Source organism: Eleutherodactylus coqui, chromosome 3 (assembly GCF_035609145.1).
Source record: "Eleutherodactylus coqui strain aEleCoq1 chromosome 3, aEleCoq1.hap1, whole genome shotgun sequence".
Taxonomy (NCBI): Eukaryota; Metazoa; Chordata; class Amphibia; order Anura; family Eleutherodactylidae; genus Eleutherodactylus; species Eleutherodactylus coqui.
Genome location: NC_089839.1, coordinates 284,151,350 through 284,168,359, shown reverse-complemented (window position 1 = coordinate 284,168,359; position 17,010 = coordinate 284,151,350). Strand labels below are relative to the sequence as shown.

At 43.9% G+C, this 17,010-nt stretch overlaps 1 protein-coding gene across 4 annotated transcripts in view; it reads right to left on the bottom strand.

The window, feature by feature from the left end:
- The window catches only part of TTC39A (tetratricopeptide repeat domain 39A), a 73,881-nt gene that overhangs the window by 3,384 nt on the left and 53,487 nt on the right, over window positions 1–17,010 (bottom strand). Inside the window, exons 9-17 of one of the 4 annotated variants that reach the window (XM_066597608.1) lie at window positions 16,801–16,909; window positions 16,622–16,689; window positions 15,298–15,357; window positions 13,797–13,958; window positions 12,087–12,178; window positions 10,152–10,272; window positions 7,226–7,346; window positions 5,266–5,380; window positions 2,239–2,355 (exon numbers count right to left, since the gene is read on the bottom strand). In XM_066597608.1, the coding sequence (XP_066453705.1) occupies window positions 2,239–2,355; window positions 5,266–5,380; window positions 7,226–7,346; window positions 10,152–10,272; window positions 12,087–12,178; window positions 13,797–13,958; window positions 15,298–15,357; window positions 16,622–16,689; window positions 16,801–16,909 (965 nt within the window). Of the gene's footprint in view, window positions 1–2,238; window positions 2,356–5,265; window positions 5,381–7,225; window positions 7,347–10,151; window positions 10,273–12,086; window positions 12,179–13,796; window positions 13,959–15,297; window positions 15,358–16,621; window positions 16,690–16,800; window positions 16,910–17,010 lie in introns of those variants that run through there. The other 3 variants (XM_066597610.1, XM_066597609.1, XM_066597611.1) reach the window with 3 other exon arrangements.

Here is a 17,010-nt window from a genome sequence, read left to right as displayed (position 1 = left end):
TAGACTGCAATACCCAGCTGGGTCACCGCTCTGAGGACTGAGCTGTCTGTGCAGCTGATCAGTGGGGCTCCAAGGTAGTGGACCCCAACGACCTGCTATTGATGCTTATCCTTAGGAAAGACCATTAATAGCTCATAACTGGACAACGCCTTTAATTTTTTTCAGATCTCTTAGATTAATAAAACTGTTTTCAAAATGCTGCATATCCTCTAAAATCAAGTGAGCTGCAGTCAGTGGAACGGTTCATAGCTCAGAAGAAATCTAAAAACATCTGTTTTGAAGGTATTTAAGAACAATTTCCAGATTATGTTCTTTATGGTACGGGCAAACCTTGAATGTCATTGTGCCGTGCGCCACCACTGGACGCCGGCTGTGCGTAGGGTTTGGCAGCACAGAAATTCATTACACTGAGAGGTCTAATAAAATTTCTGCACTTGTAATTCCCATCAGAAGTGCAGACAAGCAATAATGAACTTCTATCCATTGCAGCAGTTTATGGTACATATTGACCTTGTCCAGGACCGGCCACAAAAATACTTTGTGCAATCCCATTAGCTTGGGTCCAGATTGGGTGCTGCTATGCACAGCAGGGTTTTCTACTAATATCACGTGCCTAGAGATGAGCGAACTTACTCGGCACTGCCCCTTTTTCGCCCGAGCGCCGCGATTTTCGAGTACTTCCGTACTCGGGCGAAAAGATTCGGGGGGCGCCGTGGGTGAGTGAGGGGTTGCAGCAGGGAGTGCGGGGGGAGAGAGAGAGGGCTCCCCCCTGTTCCCCGCTGCTACCCCCCGCTCCGCCACGCCTCCCCCCGCCCCCCAGCGCCTCCCGAATCTTTTCACCCGAGTACGGAAGTACTCGAAAATCGCGGTACTCGATCAAGTAATTACTCGAAACGAGTACGTTCGCTCATCTCTACACGTGTCCTTTGCTATGTGATTTTCTGCACAACTTCAACACATCGGACAAACTCATGTGGATCAATGAGTCTCAGGTGCCCTGAATCCTGTTGCTGCTTCTCCCATTGCCCTTCCTTGTGCTACTTTTGGTAGGTACCAACCACTGGAAAAATCCCACAAGACCTGCCAATTTTGAGATATTCTGTCCCATTCATCTAGCCAGCACAATCTGGCCCATGTTAGTCACAACCTCATGCTTGCTCACTTCTCCCGCTTCCAATACATCAACTTCAAGACCTGACTGATCACGTGTTGCCCAACATACCCCAATTCTGACTGCAGCACTGAAATGCCTGAAGCAGCACTCAGGGTCTCAAATGCCCCCAACGGGATGAGATCATGAGGAGCCATCTAGGTGTCACTGTAGCTTGTGGCCTTCTGAAGGCTCCTAGGGCTGCCACGACTGAGTATCTATTAGGACGATCCGGTGGCTCCTCTTAATAGAATGATTGTCAGAATACAGTACAATGCAATACTATAGTACTGCAATATACTGTATATGTGATTTTATGCACAACCTGTACACATCAAACAAAACGCATGTGCATCAATGTTTTCAGAATCCTGTTGCCACTTTCCCCATTGCCCTTCCTTAGACCCCTTTTGGCAGGTACCAACTACTATATATTGAAAACATCCCACAATACAATGCCAGTTTGGAGATACAATATAATGCAATACTATAGTATTGCAATATACTGTATAAGTAATCAGACGGATGCAAATTCAAGTCCCCTATGGGGACTAAAAGAAAAAGTTAAAATGACTAAAAGAAAGTTGCTTTTTTAATCACTGTGAAAAAACCCCAAAGCCTGCTTTCCCATTAATTACATAAAATTTAAAAAGTAAAAAATTGTATCACTGAGTCCGTAAAAGTCTAATATATTAAAGTACCATTTATTAATCCCGCACAGTGAACCCCGTCAGAAAAAAAACAACAACGCAATACCAGAATTGCACTTTTATGGTCACCCAACTGCAAGGAAAAATGGAATACAAAGTGATCAAAAACTCATATCTACCCCAAAATGGTTTCAATAAAACCATTTACAGGTCACCTGAAATGAAGCCCTCAAGCAGCTATGTCGTCAGAAAACTAAAAGAGCTATGATATTTTGCAGCGGGAAGGACTTACGAGTTGCAAGCTAATTTCCAATGTATGCCAGATCAGTGCTCTATATTACCGGCACTCGCACATTGTCAGGTAGGGTACGGTTTACTGCACTGGGAGAATCTTGCAAGCATAAATTGATTCGGACAATATTATAACTTTTTCCTTACTTTGCGTTGTCAAGTAGTTGAATGGCTTCGTTCCTCTTCCCTATCTGAAGATACAATAGAGCCAGCTCCAGCATCGCATTTGGTACTAGGTATCCATCATATTTAATCTTCTTTTCACTGTAGAGGGAATATATGCATTATGTAGAATGACAGGACATTGTATCTATGTCTGATCCCGTTACTTCTTCAGGGTGGCACAAAGCAGCCATTAAAAATGTAAATTTGGCCAATCATGCCAATATTCCACATAATAATCATAACAACTACTCTACAGTTTGTGAAGATCCTTGAACACCCTGCCAGGATTGAGTAGCATTGTGCTCACCAGCGATGGCTTCGCATGAGGGCCGAAGAAGGTGTACGCAAAGTAGAAGAGCCAAGGGCGCCAATGGGAGCGAGCACCATTTACGGATGCTGTATGACACAACCAGATATTAGATAAATGGGCATTACTCATGCAAAAATATATGTTAAGCCCCATTCACATCTGTGTCCTGGGGGGCGGCTGGTTTCCGTTACTCGGCTCCATCCTCACAGCCAAAGAATGAAAATACTAGAACCATGTTGAATCTGGCAAATGCTGAAGCCAAACGGTGCTGATATATCCCACTGAGTATACTGACCTGCATCCGGTCTTCAAACCAGCATTTTACTGGACAAAATAGCACAACATTCTGCGCCAAAAGCTTCAATCTGAACCTATGTCGCAAATGTCAATAAGCCCTTACTGGGTGAAAGAAGGCACATTGCTGTCAGCTGAGCAATTTTATGTCCAACAGCTAGCATTAGCCACCAAGAGAACCTGCCCCGCCCCCGCTTATCTATCTAGCTTGTATTGGTCCCGCCCCCGCTTATCTATCCAACCTGTTTCGGCACAGTTAAAGAGGTTGTCCGGTTATAAACTGACTTTGTAAAATTAGATCCAAACGAGTTAATACAATAAAATAAATTGTATAACTGATCACAGCCCCACGATCCTCTCAGTCTGTATGGACATTGGAAATCACATGACCGCTGCCTGCCAATCAGAGGCCACAGCGTTACCGTTCCGAATGCTGGCATCATGGTGCCCAGGATGTGAGTGCTGGTGCCAGGAGAATGGGCAGTGACACTGTAGCCTCTAATGGGAAGGCAGTGGTAACCTGACTTCTGCTGTCAACACAGACTGGGTGGATCGTGGTGCTGCAGCGCTGGATGACTGGGGCAGGGGATGGGAAACTACTGCTTCTCTTATTGTTTTAATTCACTTGGATTTAATTCTAAAAAGTTACTTTATAACCGGACAACCCTTAAAGAAAAAAAAAGAAAAAACATAGGCGGCATCTTAAAGAGAACCTGTCACATCCGATGAGCCCCATAAACTAAAGTTGTGGGTTCATAGGACAAGGGCCACCGAGTCTGGAGTCTGATTTTTATACTCAACAGCCTAGCCGTTCCCACGTTGCCCACCCACAAAGCCGCTGCTCTGTGCATTAAGCGGAATCCCTCTCTTCATTGCATGCGTACGCACTGTCCATGAAAGCAGCGGCTTTTCGGGCTGACCATGGGGGAACGGAGAGGCTGGCGAAAATAAAGATCACACCGCTGGACTCAGTGGCCCCTCTCTTATGCGCCCATAACTTTATTTATGGGGCTTACAGGACATGACGGGTTCTCTTTATAGTTAGGTGAACTTTGCTCTCATACTATGGGGGAAGTTTACGAAAACCAGTCTTTCCAATGCCAACTTTAGTATAATTTCCACTGGTGCACGATGCGACTAATATATGAAGAGGCACACGTCTCATTGTACTTCCTGGCTCCTGCATGCGCCAACACAGAAAGTTACGCCAGCCAGGAGCTGGCATATATTTCAGGTACAATTATACATAAATGTGTTGGTCTGGGGCAGCCATGTCATGCCCCTACCTGAAAACTCCACCTACTTTACACAAAAGTTGTAAGGCTGGCTCAGAAAGCAGGAAAGTTGGCCACTTTTTGTGTAAGCCGAACCAGCGCATTATTTACGACTCTTCTACACCAGAATTTGGATGCAAAGTAGTTTGTAAATGTCCCCCTATATGTGCTGTAGGGTGTATTCCTCTCTTCATCGTAGCCACCCTGTTCATGAAGAATGACTTAGAGTTCTATTAGAATAGATGACTTTCACGCAGTTCATGGAGGCGGAGCTTGCTGGAGATCTCTTCCGTCCGCCTGCCTCCTTACAGTGTACACAGACAGTTGTTCATACATGAAGGACCGCCTGCTTACATGGAACGAATACCATCAAGTTTTAATGCCTATATAAACTACGACAAACGATAAGTGAACAAATTATTGTCCATCATTCAATCGTTGGCCGTGTTTACACTGAACATCAGTTTCGCAAGATCCAAAGATTACCTAAATGATAATCGTTCCTTAGGCTCGCTTCACATAAGCATATGCGTATTTGCGTGCGCCTGAGCGTCATGTATTTGTGGAATGAACGTTGCGCAATGGCCATGCTGATGCTAATTAGTATATACTAATATACACGCAATACAAATAAAGATTATTATTATCATTATTAATTAGTCTAATTTCTTGATGTAACAGCATGTAAAGCCAAAAAACACATGTCCATCCAGTTCAGCCTATTACCCCCCAATGTTGATCCAGAGGAAGGCAAAAAAAACTCAATGAGGTGTTCTTTTCCTATGCAATTACGCATCATATCACGCATCTCCTACGGTATTGCGCATCCCCATTGACTTCTATGGGAACTGTTGGTGTGCAAATGTGCAGGAAAACAGTGTCCTGTCTTTTATTGCACATGTTCTATTGACTATGTATTGCGCACGCAAATACGCCTGTGTCAATCTGGCCTTACCCAGCATGAATGCTCCCAGCTTCTACAGTAAGACCGCCCTCTCTTTATTCGGGAAACCCTTCCTATCTCCCATCTATGTCTACTTCAGCGTGCCGACACTAACCTGGCATACACCGCGGCCCGTTGGTTCACATACAGTAAATATTGCCCGCAGCGCGCCCTTGCTGTTCACTCACTTTTTAGAGATGTAGATGAAGCAGTTCTGGGCCTCGTCAATCCTGTTCAGATACTTGAAGCAAAGGCCTTTTAGTAGTTTCACCAGACATTGATCGTCCATCAGGAAATCCTTCTCTGACAAAGAGCACAGAACACATTTATTTCCATTATGCTTCTGAATTAGTCCGACGTTCAATAATGCAATGTTCCTTAGTAAATACTGATGGCTGAGGCCCTTGTTTGAACAATGCACTCAAAACGCTATTAGAAAACTATCCAAAGTATCCACCAGACTCTTCCATGTGGACTCATTACAATAAGAACATTATTATGGGATTGAAAAATGAAAGAAACTTTTTCTGATGGCAAACTTACAGGGGGTGGACAAAAATATGGAAACACTGTATGAAATGCGTGCCTTAAAATCAGTCTCATTGAAATATGATTTATGATCCAATGTAACTTAAGTGGAGGTAAGATGACACAGATGCTGCCGGGCAGAAGTGAACATCTGCCTGAGTAACAAGGTTCCATTGGTCAGGGGTTTGAGCCACTCAGCTGCTGTAACCAGCTGGCTCCCAAAACCACCCAGAGCAGGGCAAGAGGTGAAGTAAACACAAATTTGGTGGGAAAGCTATCAGCCAAGTAGGGTCAAAAGGGCAGCTCAGTGCTAATGGTTAAAATTCAAAGCATTTTGCATGGTGTTTCTATAAATTTGCCCACTCCCTGTATATGGGATACACCCACCATACTGTTTTTATACCAAAATGGTTATTAGAACTAGGAATATTTTGGTAAAGAGGTTTTCCCATCTCTTAAAGTGATGACCTATATTGCTAGGATAGGTCATCACTTTAGGATTGGGAGGGTCTGACCTCAAGGATCTCAACCAATCCTGGAAATGAAGGTTGACATAGAACTTTGTCCTGTTCCAATTTTTGCCTGCACAACAGAGCTCCAAACTATCCAGTGCCATGCTGCATCGTCCTGCACGGCTGCCGGTTGGCTGCCAGCCACTGTGCATTACAGTGGGGACCTCAGAGGTCAAACACCCGCTGATCATGACATATGCCATCTCTTAATACGATGGGAAAACACAAGTTCAGAATGTAGAAGGTCACTATTTAAGGGGTTTGTTTGGACTATTGATGACCAGGATAGGTCATCAACAGTTCATCAGCGAGGATCCACCACTCAGAATCCCCAATGATCTGATTGTCAGGCCGCTGTCAGTATGGACAGCACTAGAAATGGATAGGACTGTCCATATTGCAGCGGTCCACTTTGGTACTACAGCCATAGTTCCCACCAAGTTCAATGGTAGTAGTGCCTGTAGTATCAAATTGGGCCACTGCAATGTCAACAGAGCTGTCCGCTTTCAGAGCTGTCCACATTGACAACAAGCCCAGCAATCAGCTGATCGGTAGGGATCCCGAGTGGAAGACCCCACGATCAACTATTGATGACCTAGCCTGAAGATAGGTGATCAATAGTAAAGATTTGTAAGAGTCCTGGACAATACCCTACTAGTAATCCCTTCTCTAACCAGTTAATGTAAGGGAAACCATAGGCAGAAAGCCTGTTTAGGCTCTTAGAATTTTGAAACCTACCATGGGACTATGGATAAAGGCAGTGAAGGTCTTGCCTTATATTAAAAAAATGGTTTGCTGTTTTTTTTTTGCTTTTTTTTTTCGAGAAACAGCGCCATTCCTTTCCATGGGATGCATCTGGTACTACAGCTCAGCCCCATTTATGATGCAATACCAGAGGCAGAAAGTGGAAAAACAAAGCAGATCCTTTTTCTAGTGTCGGACAGCCCCGCAACACTTGAAGTTAATCCACTAGTAATTGCAAAGAGATTTCAGAAGACTTATTGACCGATTATGATACTAATGGAGCAGCAGAAAACCACAAGAATTGGGTAGGCATGCAAAAACACCCCAAAAATGAGTGCTTGCCTCAAACCACATCACTTGCTACCTGCATCTCCTTCCAGTCCTTTTAGGTTGTCCTCGGCTTCGCACAAAGTGAGTAACATCTTTTCTGTAAGTTTGCTCTGCTTTCCAATAACAGCATAACCGTTCCAGATGTACATCATTTCCTGCAAGACGGAAGAAGGCAAGCGTCACTGATCTCTTAGTTCTGAAACTGAATGCAAAGATGCCTTCTGCACACCGGCATTGGGGCTGCATCAAGTCCTATATTACATGATATTGTACCATATTAACCCCTTAAGGACGGGTGTGTTGGTCCAAAAGGACCGGACACTTTTTAGGGATTTTACCCATGTTTTGGTTTTACGGCCATGTTTTTTTTTCTTCATCTACCAAAATTATTTTTGTTGCAATTTTTTCCGTGACACGTGAATATTTTTTAGCTTTTTTTACTGAATCTTGTTTTGATTTATTAGGGGCAAAAAGCTAGAAAAAAAGATTTTTTTTTACATTTATAGTTGTTCGTTTTAAAATTAGCATATTTAGTCCAAAATAAAGTATGGGAATGGGTTCCTCATTTTGTTTTAGAGGTTTTGATATATAATTTGTATAGTCTCAGATTACAAGGCTCATACGGTGACGTTTTGGTTAACGTTGGCGGTGGGTCCTTTTCTTTTTTATGTATATATTTTTATTTTGTTCTGTAATTTTTTTTAAACTTATTTTTATCACTTTTTTACCATCTATGTCCCCCATGATGTCACATAAGACCTCTGGGGATCATTGACATTGTCTTTCCTTTTTTTAAAATTTCACACTTTTCCACTGTAGCTGGAGCATCCATAGCAGTCGCATCCATAGAAGCCCCAGTTACAGGGGAAACATCCCCCTGTAGAGACTAAAGTCACTAATAGAGCTGATCAGGGTCTGCTGAGACCCTGCAGCTCTGTTGTGGCAGAGGGCACCCAACAGGCATGTGATAGTCGGATTCGAATAGCAGAAGTGACACTTCTGCTTTTTCTCTTCACTATATTCAGTGACTAACAGCTGAGGGCCCAACCTGCTCCTGCTAGATTTTACCATCGTATGGGATTAAAGACCAAGACCAAACGCTGTAAATTTACAGTGCTTGGTCCTCAAGGGGTTCAAAAATATTGGTATTAAAGGTTATTTCCACTATTAAACATCAATTACAGTTTCTAAATAACGCTGAATTCACAATTCTGCCAGTTAGCGCTGGAAACAGTCAACATGTTGTTAAAACGCCCTTAACAAGTTAATAGAAGGGGGAGTAAAACAGGGGAACTCTGCAGACCACATCATATATGTCTCGTCCATGACGTGTTTGTGGGGGTGCACCACTTCTATAATACAGCAGAGGGGAAATGTATTTGTAAACGGCAGTCTTAATAGTATTTCCACCAGTGCACAATGCGCCTATTACATGAGGCGCATACGTGGTTCTTCGTGTGTTCGGTGCATCTCGGCTCTTCTGTGCGCCTAACCAGATATGTACACCACATCCAATCTCGTGTTCTGTTCTGGTTGAATTTACACTAGTTTTTGGTGTAAATTACACATAAATGTGTCGTACTGAGGCAGCCTCATGACAAGCCATGCCCACTTAAAAAAGAAAAAAAAAGTGGCGGATGATGGGGTGCTGCACATATTACCCACTTATGCAAAAATTTGCAACTTTTTTACACTACAAGCTGGCATAAACGTTTTTATGAATGTCCCCCTATATGTTTTATTGTCCACTTGTTTTATTAGGTGAGCCTGAAGGAAATGTAGCTAATAGTGAGAGACCAGCTGTGTCCATAGGCTTCTGAGATGTAAACTTCGGACTAATGAATGGTAAAGGTTTTAGGCAAACTACTTTACCAAGGGAGCTGTTCACTCGGAAACGCATAGTGAAGGACTTGTACAATTAAAGCAACCCTCCGGTCCCAGGCAAACCAAGATGGCCACACTACTTCTGTAGTCAGTACATCGGTAGTCTTAACACATTGCACAATGCTTGAATTGGCCAACATTACTCACATGACCATTGCTGGCCAATCAAAGCAGCATGTAGTGTCTTTTAGACTACCATTGCATAGACAGTATCACATAAAGAAGCGGTACGGCCAATTTGAACCGCAGGGTCGCTTTAAGGTGAAGTCAAGTTTTTCCTTACAACCAGAAATATTGGATTTGGCTAACGAAACCAGACTGTGCGCCCCTTTAGTTCGAACCTCTCATTCCTGCCTCCAAAACTTCTCCAGAGCAGCACCGGTCCTCTGGAATGCGCTACCAAAGGCTATCCGAGCAATCCAGGACTCGCAGAACTTCAGGCGTGCTCTAAAAACGCACCTCTTCAGGGAGGCATACCATATACCCAATACCAAACCCCTCTGTACTCCGCCTGATAACATGCTCCCTGACCTACTGACTGCAATCCCTGTTAGCTGTCATAAACAGCTCCTGCAGTCATAACAACTCTGCCGTCACACGACTAAATGTCTGAAACAAATGTCTAAACAAACCCCTCTGTACGCCGCCTGATAACATGCTCCCTGACCTACTGACTGCAATCCCTGCTAGCCATCATAAACCGCTCCTGCAGTCATACCAATTCTGCCGTCACACGACTAAATGTCTGACCATTGTCTATGTGTATAGCATCCCCCACTCTCCACCCCGCCATACCCTGCACATCTTTAGCCCCTTTACCTTTTGTATCACCCCATTACTTTCTAGTATGTAAGCTCGTTGGAGCAGGACCCTCACCCCTATTGTTTCCATCAACTGATTACTATGTAACCGTGGTTCTGTAATGTTTGTACTTTTGTCTTTCTGTATTCCCCCTGTCTATGTAAGCGCTGCGGAATATGTTGGCGCTATATAAATAAAGACTATTATTATTACAATAGTATCACTAGGAAGACAAAGAATAAATGGACATATAAGATGACTGAATGGGCTCATACCAAAGGGGGGACAGGTAAAGGCACAGGCTCCTGAGCTTGATATCTCCGACATTTTCTTATAGCAAATTTTTCCGTTGGAAGAGATTTCCCGGCTATTTTCACTTTTAAGCTTGGCACCTGCCTGTAAGAGACGGAGAAGCATATGGTCTGTTACTAATATAAATCAGGCACTGCTGGACTTCCTCTACTAATATTACATACTGTGCAAAAATCCAGAACAAGGCATGAGGTCATATGACTTCCCGGCATTTCTACTAATCCTCAGCTATTTTGCAGTGGCTCCAGCTTTTATGGAAAAAGTAAAGTTGAGTATAAAATGTGTCTGGCTGTAGGGATGGGTTTAGGATTCACTCCGTTGATGAATATTTTCATAGCACTGAACATGAAATTCTAAGTGAGGAACAGCCAGTTAATTTAATGTCTGCACCCCTTTATTCTGGGCCAGATTGGGAGTCAGTTCCAATAGTGGACTGAGTGATCTGGGCTCCCTTCCAAAATTCTGTCCCAGGACTAGATGGGGTGGGGGCATATTATCTGCAGTTGTTCTTCTCTGCTGCCTCCCCTATACACTGGTTTAGGGCCTTTTTTGGGCTGTTCAAGATGGCTGTAGCAGTTTTCTAATTACCTATTCATCACTACTCATTGATTGGATTGTGCTGATCATATGAACAGCTCTGGCCAATCAGAAAGCAGGTATAGTGCATTAGTAGTCTAACGTTACCAAGACACTGCTCAAAACTGAAAACAGGACCTGGAGCTGACGGATCAGAGGGGGAGCAAAGAAAAAACGGCTGCAGGTAATATAACCACCTATCTCTCTGGTCCCAGGACACAATTTCTTCCTGAAACTGGAAGGTCACTTTAAAGAGGTTATACTAATACCACAACCCTTTTAATGCCTGGGAGCCCAACTCAAATTTGCACATTCTAGAGAGAGATCCACCATTCAGGACTCCCTTCTATGAGCCAGAATCTAAAGAGTTACTTCTGTTCTGGAGGACTCAACAACATTCCATGTTCTACATGGTCGTCTAGTCATTTGGGTATTATGTAATACTACACATATTCTGAACACCAGTGGGTCCTCTTTAAGGCAAGAGATTGATTTCAATGGGTTCGTTCTCATTTCCTTTTTTTTTGCACGCATTTCGTGGGCGCATAAAAAAAATGCAGCATGTTATACTTTTGTGCACTTTTGCGGACCGAAGGTCCCCATAAAAATCTAGGGGGGTGCGCAATACACTGCGCAATTTCGTTAGAAAAAGAACACATCTGGAACTTATTTAAATTGGGGCGTGGTTGTTTCCTGTCCGCAAAAAAAACATGCCATGTGGGCGCAAAACATACAGTAGAATATTCCGATGTGCGTGCAAATAAGGCTTGTTTGTTCTGCAAAAATGCATACACCCATGTAAAGCCGCCCTAACGGCTCATTCACACAGGCGACTTTGCATGTGTTTTGTGCACTCGTATTTACGCGCGGAAAAACGCAGACAAAGGAACCCATTGATTTCAATGGATTCCCTCACATTCTGCGTTTTTGCAAGCAGATTTCCATTGGGAGAAAAAAATATGTGATATGCTCTAATTTTGTGTGTATTTGTGCACCCGAGGCTCAATAGGAGTCTATGGGGGTGTGCATACACACTAAATCGCACACAAAACTGCTTGATTTTGCTGTGTTAATTGCTAACAACGGGGACTAATTAGGCTGCTGAGCCAGTTCAAAAGCAGTGCAAAAAAAGTACAGTAAACCATGCGGAAACGCTTGTGAAAACATATAATAGCGCTCCATTGGGAGCACCATCACGTCACGCTTGTGTGCAGGAACCCTAAGTGTAGTATCCAGTAACTACCCTCTTATAAGACACATGAGAGCGGATGACATCCAACATCTCAGAATAACATTCACAATGACACTTTTATGGCTCAGACCTAAAAAGTTTCACTTCATCCTCTCCAAAAGGCTTTGTGTCCTCTTCCTTAAACATGCTAAGATAAGCAGCTTTCATGTACACATATGTAGCCTGTGAAGGTAAAAGAGCAAAATTAACCATCATCAGACCCGATAGGACAAGTTTATTATCAAAAACTTTATATAATATCAGAAATCATATCAACGTGGGGTCATATTGCATGAGGAATCAACCTCTGCATCATGGGTGTATGAGGTAAGTTACTTCTAACAATCATGGGCTTATAAAATGTAAGATATTTGTTACATCGGTTATAAAAGGCCAAGGAAAAACCGCTTCCACCATGCATTGTATAGCCTCAACATGACAGCCTTAGCTGCATGTGACCCATGTGGTCAGGCAGGGCAAAGGCCACCAATTTGTAGGGGGGCATAATGCAGATGTAGGCTAGGGGCAATGTTCCCCCTCAAGTCTGTCTGACCAGACTATGTTATTCCTCCATGTAACAGCATCATGTGGAGCTACATAAATCTTCCTCCTCCTGATTCGGTATCCACCTTTCTGATGTTCTGAGGTGCTGCTGTCAGCCCACCGGTGCCTCCCACAACACAATTGCTTTGTTCTGCTACTGAATTTATGTTATGAGCTTGGTTCTGTTAGTGTATTCATGTCATAAGCTTTGTTATGGCGCTGTATTTATGTTATGAGCTTGCTTCTGGTATTGTGTTCATATTATGAGCTTGGTTCTGGTATTGTGTTCATGTTATGAGATTCGTTATGGTGCTGTATTTATGTTGTGTGCTTAGTTCTGCTATTGTACTTAGGTTATGAGATTCATTCTGATGCTGTATTTATGTATTGAGCTTGGTTCTGGTGCTGTATTTATATTATGAGCTTGGTTCTGTTACAGTGCTTACTCTCTCAGCTGTTCCGGTGTGGATATGCTGTATCTTGCTGCCTTCTGCATAAGCAAAATACAGGCTGACTGCCTATGGCCTCCTGCAGACGACCAGGTCGGATCCTGTTGCGAGAATTCTCTCAGCGGGATGCGAGCCATGCCCCTGCAGTGACCCGTGGCTCACCTGCTCCCGGTGTCTCGCTCCGCTCTGCTGCGTCCCGGCTGCTGCCCAGCCGGCACATGCGCAATGCAGAGCCGGCGCGTCACTAGTGACGTTTCTGTGCGGGCCTCTGTGTATAAGGACTGCATTCAGTACATGGCCTAGCTGAATCCGCCAGATCAGGAGATATTCTCCCTTGCCAGCTTTGTACTCGAGCTAATATCAGGGGTGTGGCATTTACAGAATCCATAACTCTAACTGGGTATTTGGACAGAGTTTGTCTTTTTGAGACAACCGCTGAGGTCCCAGTAGAGCCAGCTTTCAGAAGATCTTGTTGGACTGATAGGGACTAATAGGATACTTATGAAACACATACGAAATAGACCCTAGTAGCATGTGATTGGCTCCAGATGTGGTTGTCTTATGGATATATTGGATCTTTTTCTGGTCCATTACTGCGTCAGAGCCCGAACCTACTGGAGGATCCTCTGGAATAATAGTGGACCAGCACCACCATGATGGAGATACATTTTAAGGAAAAAAGAAGTAGAGTAAAGACCATAACAAGATAAGTTTTACAGATTAGAATTATTTTCCGTTGGAGTTGATATATTTAATTGTTACTCTACTGCTACACACAGCTAATCTCTCCATCCTTATACATTACATACCTTTGACCACGAACTCTCCTTGCTGAGGAGATCAGCATAAAAATACGCCATCTTCCACTGCTGCTTGTAGGTGAAGCACCACATTAGCTGCCAATAACACATATGATGGAACTGCTTCCAGTTCTGTTGAGCTTCACAGCATTCCTCAAATCTCTGGATAGCCTAGAAATACAAAACAATACAATGATACCATGTGCAGAGCGGAGACGGGTTTATGCAACTTGAAAGTGGAGAACCTAACCAGATATAGACAAGCAAAGGTCCCTGTTATAGAGCTCATTTCTCTCCAATTGCTAATGGCGCTTATCAACAGGCATCACCCTCACGGAAGTAAGTCCCTCCCCGGTGGGAAAATCCACCAGAAATTGTGAGCAATGAGAGACAGACCATCCACACCCAGCAGTTTGCTGAGACCTTACAGTCCTCCCTGTCTTCCATCTCTCTCCTCTCATGCCCTAACCTGACTGCTGAACACTACTCCACCACCCTCAGATGTGCCCTGGTTGAAGTTGAACAACCTGTGACCTGAAGCCTCCACCGCAGACCACGACAACCTTGGCTCACGCCCCAAACGCACTCCCTCCGGCGATGCTCTAGGAGTGCTGAACGTCAGTGGTGCAAATCCAAACAGTCCGCAGGCTTCACCCACTTCAAATTTATGCTCAAAACCTACAACCTCGCCCTCCACCATGCCAAACAAGTTTATTTCACCTCCCTTGTCTCCTCACTATCCCACAACCCCAAACAACTCTTCAATACCTTCTACTCCCTGGACAGACGCTTTAAGTCAGTCTGCATAGAGCCAAGACACTTGGAATATCTGTTGATGTGTCTTTGAAGCGCTGTAGAAGTGAAAATTAAGGAGGCCAAAAGGTATCCCCGTATCCCTTGGACATCTCTGATGTCAGGAGACCTCGGGATAATTACAAGACCCTGTGAGAAAGAGGAGATCACCATGCAGCATTGAGAGGCGTCTGAACCAGTAAGTGTTGACAGGTTGAGAGTCCGGAGAGGAAAGAAGTGTGTTGTTGCCCAGGAGCAGAGCTTCACAGATAACTAGGACTGTGGGCACAATATTCATCCTGTGTTCTGCCTCCCTGTCTCACCACCAATTCTGCCTAAACCCGTCCTGTACTTTGGCCTATGTACTGTTGAACTGTTTAGTGTTGGCAATCCAAGTAAAGCAACATTTTCAACCGTTCCTAGCTTTGTTTTCAACTATACTCTGTGTGTGTGGACTATCATTTCACCATCCAGCTTCACCACAGAGGAAGGAACGATGGCGTCACCCGTGACAACCCAAAGGAAGAACCATGGTAACTCAGTTCCCGGTTACCCACTACTTTAATAGCCTGCCCATGGCCCTGTTGGACGTGTCCCTGGCTACCCTCCGGGTGGGAGACATTAGCGCCACCATGACGAGGCCTAAAACTCATCCCGCTGCCTTCTAGGCTAGGGCCTGCTCCTCGTATGCTGCAATACTAAAAGGTTGTCCATTTACCATGTCAATATTGCCTTTAATTTCTTCAATTCTCCCGGCAAAGAACAGGAATATGGCCCCCTGAGGAGAGAAAAACATGAAGTGGTTTGAAGCACAATAAAAGAAATGGCATTCTCAGCACAATAATCATTGCTATGACAACTCCATCAATAACATCTAGATAAAAATCAAACCAAGAGGACAACGACTAATATCCGCACACTCCAAGTAACTTGAATGCCATATAATATTTGTTATGGGCGCACGTTCTCATCCAGACAGTGGAAGAGTAACACTCCGCATCTGTCATGGGTCGTGATGGGAAACCCAGAACTCGGATCCAAAGCACCTTTTGCTATGAATTAGGACCATGCGGCTGGTCTGAAACGTGTTAGCGTCTTTTCGACTGTTGTCTTGTCCTGCATTTGTGATGCTTTTGAGGTATGATCACAGGGGGCAGAAAACCCATGCAGAGTGCCGCTACGGATCGGGACCAAAGGAAAAATATTCATGTCTATCGTCTTTCCGCTCCCCTGAGGAGTCTTGCCTGAGGCCCTGCGGGTTTCCTGGCCTCCAGTGATGACGCCTTGAACCAGCGGTCTTGTATCTATATGATACATCACTAGAAGCTGGTAAAGACCAGCAGAAGAGCTAGCAAACCTCTGTATGTAGTGGGAAAATGCCGAAGGTGAATATACCATAATCTTTTTTCATTTTGCAGCTTTTTTGAATTACAAAACAACCATTTGGATCAGCACCACAAGTTAATTTACACTTACAAAAATCTCATCCACTTTGCTACTATGGTAATACACTGCATATTTACAACATGGTGGAAAGTACGCAGTGTAACAGCCCCCTTTGAACTTACCCTAGATACAATGGTATAAAAGTTTCTGATATTATTTTTGAAGGCGAGTCCTAGATTTCTCATTGCCAAGCGATGACCATAAAGAGCATGGCTGCAGGGATAGGAGTAGCATAAGCCTGGTCCATATAGACTGCTACATAGACTAGATACATGGGTTTGAATCCAACATGTAACATGTGCATGGAAGTTTTGTAAGTCCTCACAGGGTTTGTCCGATGGCCCTTCTGGTGAGTATCTTTATGGGGCAACACTCATCATATGAGCAGCCCTGGCCAATCAGAGAGTAGGTATAGCATCACATTGGTAGTCTAACACTACCAATACACTGTGGGGTTATCTTGGCCGGCCAAAAACAGGACCTGCAAACATCAAAAGATAACCTCTCCCCATTCATTTCCAGGACAGAATCTTGTCCCAAAAGTATAAAACAAAAAGTAAACCGGAAATAAAAGAGAAGAGAAGACCCGACCATACCTTGGGAAAGCGCTTTAAATATGGCTCTAGTAATTTTTCCGCTTCTTCAATGTTCCCTTTGCCCGTGCCTAGATAAGGAAAACAATGCTAGACAACTGAAATGTCTAAATAAAGTAACCCAAGAGCATTCTGGCAAATAACATTTTAATGTAACTCTAGTACTAACGAAATCCGCTTACCCAGCACAAAGCTGAGGAACGTGTGGTAGCACAGAAGGAGCAGTGTGCACAGCAAGGCTCGAAAACTGTGGTCGGCTGCCCCCTCCTTCAGCTGCGTCAGGCCATATTCCTGGGAACAATCAATAGTAAGATAATAAAATACAAGATTTTACCAAATCCAGAGTTTGAAACCACTGAACATGCTCAATGCCACACTCCAACGTTCATGAT